Source organism: Orycteropus afer, unplaced genomic scaffold, assembly GCF_000298275.1.
Source record: "Orycteropus afer afer isolate SDZICR_OR568_19922 unplaced genomic scaffold, OryAfe1.0 scaffold00318, whole genome shotgun sequence".
NCBI lineage: Eukaryota > Metazoa > Chordata > Mammalia > Tubulidentata > Orycteropodidae > Orycteropus > Orycteropus afer.
This window is the reverse complement of record NW_006921905.1, coordinates 3,189,689-3,207,784: the sequence shown is the minus strand read 5'-3', so window position 1 is coordinate 3,207,784 and position 18,096 is coordinate 3,189,689. Positions and strand designations below refer to the sequence as shown.

General features: G+C 39.7%; 1 protein-coding gene across 1 annotated transcript in view; it reads right to left on the bottom strand.

Moving 5' to 3' along the window:
- NFIA (nuclear factor I A) overlaps positions 1–18,096 on the bottom strand; it is a 468,951-nt gene that overhangs the window by 115,281 nt on the left and 335,574 nt on the right. Inside the window, exon 6 of the mRNA XM_042782438.1 lies at positions 8,487–8,614. Coding sequence (XP_042638372.1) covers positions 8,487–8,614 — 128 coding nt within the window. The remainder of the gene's footprint in view (positions 1–8,486; positions 8,615–18,096) is intronic.

Here is an 18,096-nt window from a genome sequence, read left to right as displayed (position 1 = left end):
CAATTGTTTTATTTGTTTATACGAATTACCTGGAGATCTTGTTAAAATTCAGTCTGAGTAAGGCCTGAGATTCTGCATTTCTAATAAGCTCCCAGGTGACACCATGTTGCTAGTGCTTGGACTACACTTTGAACAGCAAGCGTCTGCATTGTTTCATCTGGGTGTTTCCTATACTTAATATAGGAGAAAATTTGGTAAGGAAATATAAAAAATTTCAGGCATAGATAAACCAGGGAGACTATTTAATATATATATATATATATATATATAAATTCTCTAAAGGTTTCAGTACTTGGATTCTTAATATTAAACTTTTAATAAACAATTTCCTTTTAAAAAGTTTGATTCATTTGAAGCAATGCTCTTAAAGGGGAAGGATATCTGCAATAAAGTTTTATATACTGCTACAAGTAAAATGGGCCCATGACTGAGCTTTAGCGATTCTTTTGCTTAATATTCCTGTTACCTATTGTCAAGTCAATTCTGACTCATGACGACATTTGTGCACAGAGTAGAACTGTTCCAGAGGGTTTTCAAGGTTGTAACTTTTCAGAAGCTGATTGCCAGGCCTGTCTTCTGAGGCACCTCTATGTGGTTTGAACTACCAACTTTCAGCTAGTAGTCCAGGGCTTAATCATTTGCACCACTAGTTAATAACTAGATTTGGCTGAATAACAGCTTGCGTTAAAAAGATAGTAACCACTAATTTTGAAAGGATTATTCTTTCAAGGAGGTCTGGTGGTATAGCAGTTAAAGCATTTGGCTGCTACCTGAAAGCTCAGTTGTTCAAACCCAACAGCTGCTCCACAGAAGAAAGATAAGACAGTCTGCTTCCATAAAGATTGACAGCCTTGGAAATCCAAGGGTGGTTGCTATGAGTCAAAACTGACTCGATAGCAGTGAGTTGCTTTTTTTTTTTGGATTCTACTTTCAGATTTAGTGACGGCACTGAAAACTCTCTGCTTTGTATTCATTCACTCAGTCACCCAATCAGTCGATATTTACTAAGTACCTATTACTTTCCAGGAGTCCCTGGCTGGTGTGAATGATTCATGCACTTGGTTATAAAACTGAAAGGTTGGAGGTTTGAGTCCGCCCATTGGCACCTCAGAAGAAAGTCTTGACAATCTTCTTCAGAAAAATCAGTCCTTGAAAATCCTGTGGAGCACAGTGTCTACTCAGATAAACATAGGGTCACTAGGAGTCAAAGCTGAGTCAAGGACAACTGACTGCTTTGTCAGTAATATTTTATTATGTTTCTAGTGAAAGTCTACATAGAAAATAAGGTTCCCATTTAACAGTTATTGCACAAATTGCTCAGAGACATTGGTCACATTCCTCACAAAGTTTCACTTCCAGTCAGCTTGTCTCCCTGTCCCCTTACCCTCTCATCTTTGCTTAAGAGTAAGTGTTGATCATTTGTGATTGGTTTTTATTATTGTCAGATGCTGTTATGGGTGCTGGGAATATAAAAATGGAAAAGACAAAGTCCCAGTACATAGGGAGTCTATCTTGTAGAGAAAGAAGATCAATAATAACAGTAGACAGTGGTATGAGGAAAATACAGGAAGATTACGGATCATAGAAGGCACTCGGTGGCACAGCGTTTAAAGAAGTGGGCTGTTAACCAAAAGATCAGCAGTTCAAATACACCAGGCCACTCCACAGAAGAAAGACGAGGCAGTCAGCCTCTGTAAAGATTTATAGCCTTGGAAACCCTATGGAGCAATTCTACTCTGTCCTATAGGGTTACTATGAGTCAGAATCGACTTGATAGCAGTGGGGTTTTAGTGGGTATGGATCATAGGCCGACAGGCAGAGAAAGAGTCAGCAGCTATTTTAGCTTGGGTAATACTTGAACAAAGACCTGAAATCTGAGGATTCTTTAATTTTCTGGGGGGGAAAAGAAAAGACTGACTCCTAGTGACCCAATAGGACAGATATCTCATAGGGTTTCCAAGGCTATAATCATTAAGCAAACAGACTGTCACAACTTTCTCCAGTGAAGCGGTTGGTGGGTTCAAACCTCAGACTTTTTGGTTAACCACCAAGCACTTAACCACTGAACCACCAGGGTGCCTCAGCAATGTTTAATTTTGTTAACAGTTAATACTAATTGCTTATAAATTGTGTCCTATGTGCATTTAGGAGCTCTGGTGGCATAGTGCCTAAGGCTGACTATGCTAACTAACTTTTAGTTTTTTTAGTTTTTAGTTTTTATTTAATACCCGTATTTTTACCCTGGCTTAGCCTATAAATAATGTGCGGCAAGGGGCTGTGATACAGAAACAGATTTCTCAGGTCTTCCTGATGAATTCTTTCTTAGTTTTATTATTTTAAAAAAAATTTAAGTGCAAGTCTAGGATATGAAACTTTAAACACAAGCATATGGCTTTATGGCAAAAGAAGTTAGTAAATACAAAAGACAAAATTTACACTCTGAAATCAGATTTGGGTTGAAATTTTCTGAATCCACTGGTTTACTATCTATGAGACCTTGGGTGATTCATTTAACCTCTCCAAGTCTTAGTTTTCATCTCTATAAAGACTGGATGATTCTACATTATGTATTTTAAATGAGGGTAATAAAAACACTGGTAAACAGTAAGTACTCAATCATAACTATAATTTCTACCATATACATGAAAGCATCATGCACCATGCCTGACCCAGTGAGTGCTTGCCTTCCTATTTATTTGCATTATTAGTTTCCTTCTTATTTTTTGGCATTATCAGTTTCTCTGCAATTCTTCATTTGTACAGATAAACACAAATTGGTAGTATGTGCCGTCTTGTTTGGTGGAATTTCATAAGACTCATTTCTTCAGTGCATGATTGGCTTCAAAGTTTCGAATCTAACCCAGTTTTGAGATAAGTAGAAAATGAAACTAAGCGAAGGGAACAAATGAGGCATTGTGAGAGAATCAAAAGTCAGCTTGAGGTTGTCTGATTTTTTTCAAACTAACATCATCTTTAATCTCCTATGCCCTTCTTCCCAGATAATAAGAGCTGTGCACTAAAAGTGCTGAGATAAACTAATGGGGAACAGGATGCTACAGGAGACGTTTGAAAGAGCCCATGTAATTTACTGCATGTCTGGTTTGTTTTACTTTCCAAAGTCTTCCTGTTGCTAAAGGAGATTTGCCTCTTTTGGCAACCCTCAGCCCTCTTTTGGCCAGGGAGTACTGGAAAAGCATTTGGGGGCAGGTAAACAGATGCAAGGCTCTGTGAGTGAGGAGTAAGTACAGGCCTGGCTTCCTGTGTCACATCTGAGGCATAAACAAAGTATCCTTTAGTACTTGTTCAGAACATTATCCCAACCTAGGCAACCAAGAGGCTGCCTGGTGCACTCAGATATACATAACTCCCAACATATTTCTGAAGGTAATTTACATGAGTGAACCACTAAAAGCCTCCTACTCAATTAACTATACCCCTGGGGAAAAGCTATGCAGGCCCGGATAAGTGTGGGAACAACATAAAGGTGTTCTCTGTGCCAAAAAGGGGATTGGGCTTGATGGAAAATCCCCAAAAAGGACCATCTGGCAGCATAAATTATCCATTTAAAATGGCTGGTGTGAGTTAATGACACCAAAGTCACCATGAACATGTGCAACATCCTTCAGTTGAGTTTTAATGTCCCCTCAGGCCCTGTTTCAATTATGACTTTCTATGCTGAATATGGCCAAATGTAAATTTATCCACTGTCCTCCCCACTCCTCAAATATACATACCATGAAAGTGCATTTTTCAATAATGGAATGGGGGTAGAGAATGTAACACATAACTGTGGAGGATTTTTTTTTAAGAAGAAAACACACACACACACACACCCTGTATTTTACTCCAATAACATGTGTCTTCTAGGAGGTATTTCTGTAAGCACCCCATGCCAATTCTCTTTACATACTGCTGTAAAAAAGAAGAAATTAGCATAGTGCATTTTTACAAAAATACCTCCTGGGGAGAGGGAGTGGCTGGCAAACAAATGTAGAAAGCACATTATTTTTGAAAAAATGTTGTGTGTATGAGTGTGTGTGTGTGTACACACACATATATATACACATATGTGTATGTGTATATATACACACACACACGTATGTATGTGTGTGTGTGTGTGTGTGTGGAGAAAGAGAGAGAGAGAGAAAATCTCCTCCCCAGAAGGATTCAGCCATTAAACATTATTTAATAAATCCAAAGGATATAGGTTTCAGATGCTAAAATCTATGATTAGCTGAATCATAATGTGTGGATAGGAATAGGAAGATGTTATGTTGAACAAATCAAACTTGCCATATGCAGATGATACAACCTTGCTTGCTGTAAGTGAAGACGACTTGAAGGACTTACTGATGAAGATAAAAGACTATAGCCTTCATTATAGATTACACCTCAGCATAAAGAAAACAAAAATCCTCACAACTGGACTGATATGCAACAACATGATAAATAGAGAAAACACTGAAGTTGTCAAGAATTACATTTCACTTGGATCCACAATCAACACTCATGGAAGAAGCAGTCAAGAAATCAGATGACTATTACATTGGGCAAATCTGCTACAAAGGACCTCTCTTTAAAGTGTTAAAGAGTAAAGATGTCAGTTTGAAGACTAAGGTGTACCAGATCCAAGCCACTGTGTTTTCAAAAGCCTCATATGCATGTGAAAGCTACACAATGAATAAGGCAGGCAGCAGAAAAATTGATGCATTTGAATTGTGGTGTTAGCTAAGAATATTGAATATATTATGGACTGCCAGAAGAACTCCTAAGGCCACATCACCCTGAACATGCCCAATCTCATCTGACCTCAGATAGTAAGCAGGGTAGGGCCTGGTTAGTACCTGGATGGGAGACCCCCGGGAGTACTGGATGCTATAGGCTAGAAAGAGCTCTGGTGGTACAGTGGTTAAAGCATTTGGCTGCTAACCAAAAGGTGTGCAGTTTGAACCCACCAGCCACTTTCCAGGAGAAAGATTAGGCAGTTTATTTCTGTAAAGGTTTATAACCTTGGAAACCTTACATGGGGCAGGTTCACTTTGTCCTGTAGGGTTGCTATAAGTTGCAATGGACTGAGTGGCATTAGGTTTGGTGTTATTGGTTTGGTCAGAAGAACAAACAAATCTGTCTTGGAAGAAGTACAGCTGGAATGCTCTTTAGAAGACAGAATGGCCAAACTTCATCTTTTATACTTTTGTCGTGTTATCAGAAGGAACCAGTCCCTGGAGAAAGATATCATGCTTGGTAAAATAGACCTTCAGAACAAATGGGGAAGACCCTTAATGAGATGGATTGACACAGCACCTGCAACAACTGGTTTAAACATAGCAATGATTTTGAGGATGGCACAAGACTGGGTAGGTATTTTGCTCTGTTGCACAAACGGTTGCAATGAGTCAAAACTGACTCGACGATACCTAACAACGACAACAGGTCAAAGTATTCTATTTTCCACCATCCCCTCTGCCCCAAACATCCCCAAAAGAAATCTACTCAAGGGCCACAACCTCTCTAGGGTTGGAGTGGCTTCATGCACATCAACATAACGAAGCAGCTTCAATATGCATAAAAATGCATCAGTATGTACTATACTTGATTTTGACTTTCACTGAAACAAGGAAGAATCCCCAGGAATACAAATGGTTAAGCACTTGACTAGTAACCAAAATTCTGGAGGTCTGAACCCACGCAGAGGTACCTGTGATCTGTTTTATAAAGGTCACAGACTTGAAAATCCTATGGAGCTCAGTTGTATTCTGACACACAGGGAATAGCCCTGAGTTGGAAATGACTTGACAACAAATGGTTTGGTTTGGTTTTTTTCAAAGCAAGTAAATTGGCTAGAACTCTAATTAGTCTTTTTAAAAGAGTTCAAAGAAATTGGACATCCTTTAATTTTTTAATAGCGCACAAACTTTTCATTGGCGCTCTGCTGAGGTGATGCTGATGATTGAGTTAATGACAATGAGTAGACAGTATGTGTAGCGTCATTCAGGCTCAGTGTATTTCTTAGCAACTTTAGGCTAACTGGCATGAGTATGAGTGTGGAGTGAAGCTGATGCATGACCTTGATAGAAGAACCAGCACACCTGAATGCTGTGCCGGTAATAATTAGAAAAAGAAGGTGCCAGAGGCTAATACTGCCATCTCTGCACTTCCTCTACCATTGTGTAATGATCTGTTTGTGTGTCTGCATCCCATCCTTGACTGTGAATTCTTTGAAATCTGGGCCCACAGGCTTCCTATCTATCTTTGATTTTCAAGAACCTGGAAACCTCACACAGATAAAGTATACAACCACATGGTTAAATGAATGAATGAGTGAGAGGAGATGAGTGAGAGGATTAGGTAGCATCCAAGCAAAGTGGAATTTCTGCGTTTTAGTGAAGGAAGCAAGATAAAGAACCCAACCAGTAGGGCCTAAGGTATGTTTTCCATTGCCTTATAGTAAAACTGACTCTTGGGTGTGTGGTGAGGGGTATACATACATGTCTATGAGTTTTAACACTTGTATAAATTCATGTAATCATCACCACAACCAGGATACAGAAAAGTCCATCATTCCAAATACCTCCCCCCTTGCTATTTCTTTATAATCATCCTCACTGCAGGTTGTCTTTTGATATGTTAGGGAGAAGAAGAGGGAGTTAAGATAGGAAGATGAAGGGGTTAGTTCAGAGATTCTCCTGGTACTTGTCTGTTCCTGCAGGGAATTACTCTGATGCATGGGTGGGGGACGATGGTCAGAAAACATTTTTTTTTCATACTTGCTCTGTATTAGGTGTAATTCTTGTTAGCTGCTGTTGAGTAGATTTCAACTCACAGTGACCCTGTGCCACAGAACAGAACTGCCCCATAGGGTCTTATAGGCTATAATCTTTATGGGAGCAAATCCCTGAGTCTTTTTCCCCCACAGAGATGCTGGGTAGTTTCAAACCACCAACCTTTTCATTTAGCAGCTGAGCTCTTAACCGTTATGCCACCAGGGCTCTTTAGTATAATTCTTAGATGGGTAATGTATGTTACCTTATAGGTAGGGTATGCATGTTACCTTCATTTAGTCTCAGAAATAGTGAAATAGCTCCAATTGTCAAATTACAGAAATGGGATACTTAGGTTTAGAGAGATTAGACAATTTGCCAACAATCTCACAGCCAGAAAATGGAGGCAGGGTAATACTCTGTCTGATTCCAAAGCACACATTCTATCTTCTGTATCCATTTGACTTTGCATATGTATTGAGGAAGGCACTGGACAAGATGCTCCCTTACCCATGCAGAGGTTATATGCTGAAAAAGAATTCATGAAGCTTCTGCTATCAGAAGTAGTTGTATTACTCCCAAGACTCCAGAGCCAAGACCAGACTACCCCAGGAAGTTAGACTAGCAGTTATCATTTGCTTAGTTCAGTAGAGATGAACATAAAGACAGTACAGGCATACCTCAGCGATATTGCAGGTTCAGTTCCAGACCACCACAATAAAGTGAATATAACAACAAAGCAAGTCACACACATTTTTTGTTTTCCCAGTACATATAAAAGTTATGGTTATACTACATTGTTGTCTATTAAGTGTGCAATTAAAAAAAAAAAAAAATTCACTGCCATTGAGTCAATTCTTCCGACTCATAGTGACCCCCTTTTGGTTTCCACGGAGATAAATCTTCCTTCCGCGGAGTGGCTGGTGGGTTTGAACTGCCAACCTTCTGGTTAGCAGTCAAATACCTTAGGCACTATGCCACTAGAGCTCCGTTAAGTATGCAATAGCATCATGAAAAAAGTTTGAAACAATGTGAGAATCACCAAAATGTGACACAGAGGCACTGGTAGACTTGCTTGACACAGGGTTGCCAAAAACCTTCAAGGTATGAAAGCTACAATATCTGTGTAGTGCAATAAAGCAAAGCACAATAAAATGAATGCCTGCAGTTCCATTAAAAAGGAAAAGAAAAATCATGGTGACATCCAGTAACAGGAAAAAAGATTGCAAAGTATCTTCATTTTATAAAAATCCTGGTATAAAGTCTCGCTCAAGGAATCCACTCTCCTTTCTAATAATATCAAGTCAGCTACACAGTTCCACAGATTATTATTATCAAAAGATAGTAAACCAAAAAGCTAGTTAGGAGTCTCGGTGGTATAAATGATTAACACTAAAAGCTAATCAAAAGGTTGGCAGAGGCATCTTAGAAGAAAAGGCTAGTGATCTAATTCTGAAAAACCAGCCATCGAGAACTCTACGGAGCTCAGTTCTACAACTCTGACACACATGAGGTTGACAGGAGTTGGAATCAACTCAGCAGCAACCGGTACTGGCATGGTCACAGTCACCCTTTTATAGGCAATCAGAGGACCATACAAAAAGGGTTCATATTGCAATAGTAAGCTTCCCTGAGCTTGCTTTCTTAACCTGCATGCCCAGCACGGGACTCCACATGAATTTTCAACTGCACAACGTGAGCCACATCCATTGCCACCCTGCTTACCTGGCTCTACTTCATGCCATCCGCTTGACTGACTGCCACTTCCTGGGGAGCGCCCTTGGCCTGTATAAAATGGCTCTTCACCAGGACTGTCCATTTCATCCTCCACAGACTTGAGGCGCTTTGTGGAGCTGAAATAGCAAATGAGTAAATGTTTAAAAGCGATCCAAACCACCTTTTTCTTGGACACTGCACCTCTGGTTGAAAGCAAGCCAAGGGAGGAAGCAATTGGGCCGCTTCGTGTAGTTTAGGACTCCTTTTAGGCTCCTGCTCAGTTTGGTGAATCACTGGAGGTGGAGCACAATCTTGGGAGTGTGTTGTTCCAAGTGCCTGGGTTTGATTTTTATTGTCATTCAAGCTGCTGCTGCTGCCACATCCTGTTCCTTTTTCCTTTGAGGAACTGGTGGCTGGCTCTGCTCCTGGAACTGCCAGCAACAAGCTCAGGTCTCCTGTCTCCCTAGGCGGGGGCTGGGGTCAGACCACTGGCAATGTACCTAGACATAAGTTCAATCCTCATGGGCACACTAGAAAGGATAAATATCAAGGCTTATGACCTTTCAAGAAGAGCTTGTATTTTTTTTGGCGGGGAGGAGGGGTTGGCCATGTTTTCTCATCAACTTGAATTCTCTCATTCAACAAATATTTACTGCATAGCTACAATAGTCCAGGTATTTCTCTAGGCACTTGAGATAAAACAGTGAACAGATAAAAATCATGAGGAAGGGATGCATTGTCCTGTGAGAACTAGGGGTGTGGGGAAAAAAATGGTCTGCTGTGTTATGCAAGGAGCTATGGTGGTGCAGTGCTTAAGGCATCTGACTGTTAACCAGAAGGTTGGTGTCTCAAACTCACCAGCTACTCTGCAGAAGAAAGATGGGGCAATCTACTTCCGTAAAGATTTACCACCTCGGCAACCAATGGGGGTCACTATGAGTCAGAATCGACTGATAGCAGTGAGGTTGGTTTGGAATTTTGGTGAGTTATGCACTTCTTTTATACATAGATTATCAAAATGAAGTTCTAGTCCATCAAACAGTGATCTCTGTTTTCCAGAGGTATGGTTGAGGACTTCTAGAGCACATGATGTTTTCTTTGAAGGACTGAATATTTTCCCCCAATCTGAGGCATCAGAAGTGAAAAGACAGTGAAATGCTACATGCTACTATTCTTAGTCAAACTGTCCTATTTGATAATATCATGAACTATTATGGATTGAATTATGTTCCCCAAAAACAAATGTTGGAATTCTAACCTCTACACCTGTGGGTGTGATCCTATCTGGAAATAAGATTTTTTTAATGTTAATGAGGCCCTGTCAGCGTCAGGTGTGTCCTAAAGCTAATCACTTCTGAGTTATAAGAAGTACCTTAGAAGTAGAAACAAAGAAGCACAAATAAGGGAAAACAGATGTTCTCTGATGACAAAAGGAAATGAATCTACAAACCCAAGAACTCCAAAAATTGTTAGCTACCCAAAGCTGAAATGAAAAAAAGAAGGACCTTCCCTTAGAGCCTCACTCTGAACTTGTACTTCCAGCCACCATAACCATAAGAAAACAAATTTCTATTCTTTAGAGTTACCCACTTGTGGTATTTCTACTACGGGAGCACTAGGAAACTTAGACACCAACGCATTACAGAATGGATAGATTTCATACCTGGAGGGAGTGCTTGTTGGAAAAGATCTTCCTCATCTGTCAGGGTACAGAATTTTAATATATCATCATTCAATAAATACTCACTGGGTACCTGCTAAGTGCCAGGTGTTATTCTACATGCTGGGATAGAGATGATATGCACTGGAGGTCAGGAAAGGCTTCCAAGAGGAAATGACTCCCAAGCTCAGTCTCTAAGAGCAGGGTTTCCAACTGGTTCTCCCTGGTTCAGTCATGAATAAGGAAACGAGACTGGAACAGACCCAGACTTTAAAAATTTGGGTGAACTGGAATGGGAAAAATTATGGGTTGAAGCCTTGCTAGGAACTTAATCTTCCTTTTAGAAAACAAAGGCAGTGAATGCAACGCATAGCAACCAAATCTGTTGCCTGTTGGATTTTGAGTAGAGTCAGAAACGGAGGTGCCCTGCTCAAAGATGGCAGCCGACCATGCAGCTTTGAATAAGTGTCTCTCTCCTTAATCCTGCCAATAATCCAATCTTATATATCAGGCTCCTGAAAGGGCTCACTATGCCTCTTCCAAGTCTCTCATGATTTCAGGGCTTTGACCCTTAATTTTTTCCTATTCTGGAAAAAACAATAGTTCCATATCACCAAAATTTAAAAAAAAATAATTCAAGTTTGTTCTGGTTTTGCTTCCTCAGCCATGACTGAACTGGTTCAAACTCATTCAAAACCTTATTTAAGAATGTGTATCAGAGAAGACAGGGAATAATGATGGATAGAGCAGAAACAGGCTGTTGTTCAACTGGCACACTACTCAGCCAACCACTTTAGGTTTTAAAACACTGAAATACATCTTTACAAATTGTGGTGAAATTAGTTCCATTTATGTGGCCTTATGCCTTGGTTCTTTGGAAAAACAGCTTGAGAGATTTTTCCCCTAAGCCCTGAAGAGCTACCTTACCCTAGTTTTTGAGCACAGAGGGTCTGTTACTTTTGTCTAGGTAAGGTGTAAAGAACTTGTGGTTTGACACTATTTTTTTGGTCCTGGGCTACAGCGTCCCCTACAATTGGTATGCACCGTGCAGGGATTGGTCAATATCCTATGCAAACAAAGTGACTTTAGTTTACTATGCAAATGAAGTGTCTATGGCCTACTGAGAGGAGACTGGGAGGGCCATGCCTTGAAAGTGATGAGGAGTTTCCTTCTGTGTGCTGCCAACCCCACAGAAGTGGGTAGACAGAAAGATGAAAGCCGACAAAAGCAGAAGGAAGTAAAAAGAAGCAAGACAGAAGAGGCAAGGAACCTCCTAAAAGAGCACTAACACAGGTCGAGAGTTGTAACACTGAAGACATCAAGAGGCCTGCAAGGCTTTCTGTAGCAGAGCTGGCAGTGACAGGCCTAGAAAGGACCCTGCAGCAAAATGAGTAGTGACAATAGAAACCTGCTGCTAGGAATGCTGACAAGAGAGCTGAACAGAACTGCTACATTGGCTATAAGCTGGGTCAGGTAGCAGTGGAGAGACCAACGAGAGGGAGGTTGAAGGCAGAGAGGCCTGTGCTCAGGGGGATGGGAGGAGGCCTGCATGGCTGACAAGGAAGAGTATACATGGCAGAGAGAAGAAGAGTCGCCTCAGCCTACTTGCTTGCATGGCTGAGAGGAACAGAGAGTTGTCTTGTACTGAAGAAGGGAGGGATGTGCTCTCCTCTTTGGGGGAACCTTTCAGACTTTACCTATATACTTCCTGATGCTGAGCTGTAGCCTGTCCCTTAATAATCCACTTAAGTATGGTCTGTGAGTTCTGTGTGGCCCTTGCTACAAATTACCAAACCCAGCAGAGAAGCAGAGAGTGTTGTGGGGCGGACAGCTGGAGGACAGTCAGAATTGGTAAAAAGTTTGGGGAGCGGAGGTACATCTGACCCATACCTCACAGGGATCAGCTTTGTGCTAATCTTGAGTCTCAACCTCTCTGAATTTAGATAGGTTCTCACATTATTCCCACTCTTTTACGGTTGGCAACCTGCACTGTCTCAAGCCACATAATTTTCTCCTAGTCTTGCCATCCCAACTTTGCCCCCAGGGCACACTTATGATCCTAAAACTAATGGGTCATGTGTGGCACATCAAGGGGCCTTGCAGGACCTTGCCCAAGCACTGGGGCAGGGCAGCATCTGTCCTGCTTGGTGATGCCCACATCATACAGGTTATCAGATACTCTGAAAATCACCCTGAGGGAGGGAATAAAGTGTGGCACATTAAAGAACTGCCAGGTGCATGTTATGGCTGAAGCTGAAGGAGGAGTATAGTGAAAGATGAAGGGGGTAGAGGTTACAGAAGATATTGTTTATCCTACAAACAATGGAGAATCCCAGAAATACTCTCAACAGGGGGTGACATCCGTTTTATTTTAGAAAGGTCATACTTGTAACTGTATGGATGAAATATTTGGGAAGATAAAGGGGAAAGGAGGGGACAAAACCTGAAAGCAGGGAGTTAACTAAGAGGCTACTACATCAATGCAAATAAAAATGTGGAGGGACCCATCTAAGGACAGTAGACCTTAGACAAAGGGTCAAAGTCCATTCAGTGGAGAAGAAAGAGTCTCTTTAACAAATGGTGAAGGCAAAACTGGATATCCATATGCCAAAAAATGAATCAAGATCCATATCTTACAACATGCACTATAAGTAACTCAAAATGGCTTGAAGAACTAACTAAAGCTAAAACTATAAAGTTCCTGGAAGAAAACATAGCATTAAAAACTAAGGGACCTAATTTTTGGTATAGTCTATCAAACAAAATTAAAAATGCATGTACAACAGAAGATAAATTGGATACATGGGACTTCTCAAAAATTATATACCTATGCTCATCAAAAGAGCTCTTTACCAAGAGCATAAAAAGAGAACCTACAGACTGGGAAGAAATCTTTGGCATCAACATACCGGATAAGGGTATAATCTCTAACATACATAGAAAACTTCAACAACTCAACATCAAAAAGACAAACAATCCAATCAAAAAATATCCAAAGGACATAAATAGACACTTCACTAAAGAAGGCATCTCACCTCTCCAAAAATGGCAATGATTTAAAAAAAAAATGCTGGCCAGGTTGTGGGGGGATAGGGATTCTTATACGTTGCTGGTGGGACTGTAAAATGGTACAACCACGATGGAAGTATGGTGCTTCCTCAAGGACTAGAAACAGAAATACCTTCTGATTCAGCAATCCCACTTTGTCTTGGCTATCTAGTGCTGCTGTAACAGGAATACCACAAAGAGATGAGTTTAACAAACAGAATCTAATGTCTTACAGCTTAGGAAGCTACAAGTTTAATTTCAGGGTGCCAGCTACAGTGGGAGCTTTTTCTCTCTGTTAGCTCTAGGAGAAGACCCTTGTCATCAATCTTCCCCTGGCTCTAGGAGTTTCTCAGTGCAGGGATCCTGGGTTCAAATGACACTCTGTTCCCAAATCTTCTTTCTTGGTAGGAGGAGGTCCTGCCTCCCCTCACTTCTCTCTCCTTTCATTACTTTTAAGAAAAAAGATGATGCAGACCACACCCCAGAGAAGTTCCCCTTACACCAAATCAGAACTGTGATCTGAGTACGAGTGTTGCATCCCACTCTAACCCTCATACAACTGATTGGGCGATTTCATCAGATCACATCACCAGGGACAACTTCATCATTATATAACTGCCAAATTACACCCCTACATAACAGTCAAACCACTGAGAATCATGGTTCAACCAAGTTGACACATATTTTGGGGGGACACAATTCAATCCATGACACACTCCTAGATATATATTCTAGAGATATAAGATCATTGAAATGAATAGGCATACACACCTATGTTCCTTGCACTATTATTCACAATAGCAAAATGATAGAAACAACCTAAGTACCCATCAACAGACAAATGGATAAAAAATTGTTGTATGTACATACAATGGTACAGTATACAACAATAAAGAATAATGAAGAGTTTGTGAAATGCCTGATAACATGGATGAATGTGGAGGATATTATGCTGAGTATAATAAGTCAATCACAAAAAGTTAAAATGTTGTACGGTCTCACATCTATAAAAAGTCAAAAATATGTATATACACAGAAAGCAACAGTCTTTGATGGTTACTAGGGATGGGAGGAGGGGGACAGGGAATCACTTTCTAGATAGAAGACACTAGTTATTTTGGATGATGGTAAAGGCAATACTCACTATGGGTGAAGTCTACATAACTTGGCCAGTGTAAATGTAGACACTAAGAAACAGGCAAGAATAAGGGACAATTTTGGTATATATTATAATATAGAATTTTGCGATAAGAATAATAACAAACAAAAAATATGTGTATGGTTACACAGGTAGACATGTATGCATATTTATATTTAGGAAGGCACATCTTAGTATACAGGTGTGCATGTATAGGTCTATCTGTAGGCATATGTATATACATGTTTATATGTGCTGCATATATATCCATATATATATAATATACCACAAAGGCACAAAGGGTGAACAGTTACAGATACTACCTAGATACAACCAAACACCTCATGGGATAGGTTTACTAGGTTTGAAGGCTTGGGATCATAATCTCATGGCCTAACTCGGTCAATTGGCATAATATAGTTCATAAAGATAATGTTCTACATCCTAGTTTGGTGAGTAGCATCTGGGGTCTTAAAAGCTTGCAAGTGGATATCTGAGATACACCTATTGGTCTTTTCCTGTCTAGAGCAGAGGAGAGTGAAGGAAACAAAAGACTCAATAGGAAATTAGTCCACATTACTAATGGCCCACATGAACCAGCCTCTTCTAGCCTAAGACCACAAGAACTACATTGTACCTGACAATACCGCTGACCACTCTGATCAGGGACACAATACAAGGACCTGAAGGAAAAGGGGTATAAAGGTAGGAACAAACTCAGATTCCTAAAAGGCCTGATTTACTGGACTGATAGAGTAGAGGAACTCTCAAGAGTATCAGTATCTATCATCCAAAGACACCCTTTGAACTTGGAACTAAAACCACTCCAAGTGGTCACCTTTCATCCAAATAACAAATCAAATTATAAAATTAAAAAAAAAAAAAATGCCACCTGTGAATACAATGCTCCCTTAAATAATCAACTGTATGAGACACACAGTAAACATTTACCTTCAAACAAAAGACAAGAAGCTAAGAAGGGACAGGGAATCTAGACTACCAGAACAACAACAACAGGGAAATAACAAGAATGTTGACAAGTTATGAAAAATCTTACCTATGTTATGGAACAAGTTGTGTAAAAATTGTTGTTAAATGGAAACCTAATTTGCTATGTAAACGGCCACCAAAAATACAATAAAATATATATTTATTAAATGTGAAGGGTCTAACTTAAGAAAAGAAATTCTAATAATCACAGTTGATACTCTAACAATCTTAGCCATTAAGTTATATTCTCACTAAAGCTAAACCATAAAGAAGCAAAATATTGAGGCCACATTAGCTTAGCACCCAAAGTAAATGCCTTTAATTGGTGGGCTAATGCTCTTTCTTTGGCTTTCCTTAAAATTTGATGGAAAAATAGCCCGTTGAAGAACATTTCTATATATTACGTGAAACTGCATCTGCATCTAAAGGAACTCTATAAAAGAGTATGCCCCCAAAAATTCCTCCTAACACAATGCAATCAGAAAAAAAAAAAACATGATCCCATTGCAGAAATTTCAATTATTTCCTTTCACTAGAAAATGTAGATTAAATTACCTATTACCTTTTTTTTTTTTTTTTTTTTTGCCTTGGCAAGCAGAAAGCTCAGGGATAAATTTAAGGCATAACTTTTGGCTCAGGTTCATGATACAACCACCTTTCCCATCTTCCCATATGGTTTCTGGCCTCTCTATATTTAGTATTACTTGCTTTGTCCTGCAATAGTGTCTAGCTCATAGCAGGTGCATAACAACTGCTGAACTGGACTGCTTTCTTAGAAACAGCTGTATGAGTATATGTGAGAAAAATTTGCCCAAGTGTCATAACTCAAGGGGATCCCAGTTAGGGCTCCAACCTGACAGGCCCATTTCCTTGTTGGTGATTCTCTCGTTATTAGTATTTCTCTGAGTTTGTAAAGCATTTTGATTCCTTGGCATTCTCTCATAAAATGCAAATACTCCATGCAGGTATTAAACCCTAAAGTGAAATAATCTCTTATTATTAGCTGACAGCTTAGTTTGAAAGTAAGGACTTTCAGGGGTTGATAAACGACAAGTATCTGGAGGCTGGAGGTACAGGATGGAGAAGAGAAAAAGACTGAAGAATGAAGAAAATAAAAAAGTGAAGAAAAGGGCTGCCAAGACAAGAAGTCTTCTCAGAGCTAACAGTGGGTGTATCTTGATGAAGTTATTTTGGATAAAACATGTATTTTATCCCAATTCTTACACTAGTCTTTCTGGGATTTTGGAGATACTTACCCTGAAGGAATAGAGTATCTATGGTAAATGCCTTTCAATCTCCTTTATTTTTTAACTTAGAGATGAATCAGTCAATGAATTTGATTTCTTCATCTTGACTTTCTAACACAATGATACTATTCTTCCAGTGCCTGTAAAATCCTTACTTAAAAGGGAGGATAAATACTCTCCTATGGCACACCATGCCATCTCTTCTTCCTGTGTGTAGAATTTCCTCTTGTGTTCCTAGCAATGCCATCTATATATTATGGTAAGCTCTGGTGGTGTAGTGCCTACAGCACTTGACTGCTAACCAGAAGGTTGGTGGTTCAAACCCACCAGCCAATCCTTGGAAGGAAGGTTGGGCAATCTACTTCCGTAGTGATACTGCCTCGGAAACCCAAGGAGGGGTCGCTATGAGTTGGGTCCGACTCAACAGCATATAATAACAACATTACCTTAATTCCACATATTAGCTTAATTCTTACTATGTGCAAGGCCTAGAAGCCTTATCTTGTATTCACAAGACTAAAATGCTTCTTCCCTGAGGGTTTCCTTTTACTTGTCAGTCTCTATCACTAGACTGCAAAGCTCTTACTTGATTATATAAAATCAGTGTCTAGGATGATAGTCATGGTTCTTAATAGTGTTGCTAAACTAGAAGAGGCAGACACTATCCTTTAAGAAACTTAACATTCAGAAGGAGAAGCAGGATAGACACTCCTCAAAGATGGTAACAGCAATTCAAGATTGTTGTTGTTGTTGTTGTTATGTGCCATCGAGTCAGCCCTGACTCATAGCGACCCCTCCTTGGGTTTCCGAGGCAGTATCACTATGGAAGTAGGATTGCCCAACCTTCCTTCCAAGGAGTGGCTGGTGGGTTTGAACCGCCAGCCTTCTGGTTAGCAGTCAAGTGTCTTAGCCACTATGCTACCAGAGCTCAGCAAATGTTAAGTGTCAAGGCAAAGGAGACATAGAGATATTCCTTTTTTAGAGTCTGATAGTCAATTGTTGCTTAAGGAACAAGTCAGCCCATTCCTAAGAGGATTCAGTATGGAAACAGCATGTATTTTAAATTTTAGTATTCTTGAGTTTCAATATATGTTTGGCCATTTTTATGTTGGTGACCTTGGGCAAGTTATTTCTCTGAGTTTTAGGTTTCTGCACTGTTAAATGGCAACACTGACTATGTTGTAAAACTATCGTGAAGATTAAGAGAGATAACGTATATAAAGCCATAGAGGAGTTACCAAGTGATATTAGCACAGCATGAATAAATATCACCTGACTAACTGATGAACATGTCTATGTAAATGTAGGATATTCCTCTGAGCACATTTTTCTAACCTATACACAGATAATTCTGTTGAGTCTATGTATTTAAAGAATATATTTTCTTAAAAAAAAATCATTCTAGGAAGAGCCTGATGAGAGAAAAACAAACATATTACTGGGTTATTAACTACTGATGCTGTTTATAATTAGCTCCATATCAGGGTTAGTTATTTTCAGAATACTAGAATATTAGCCTTTTAAATAACATTAATA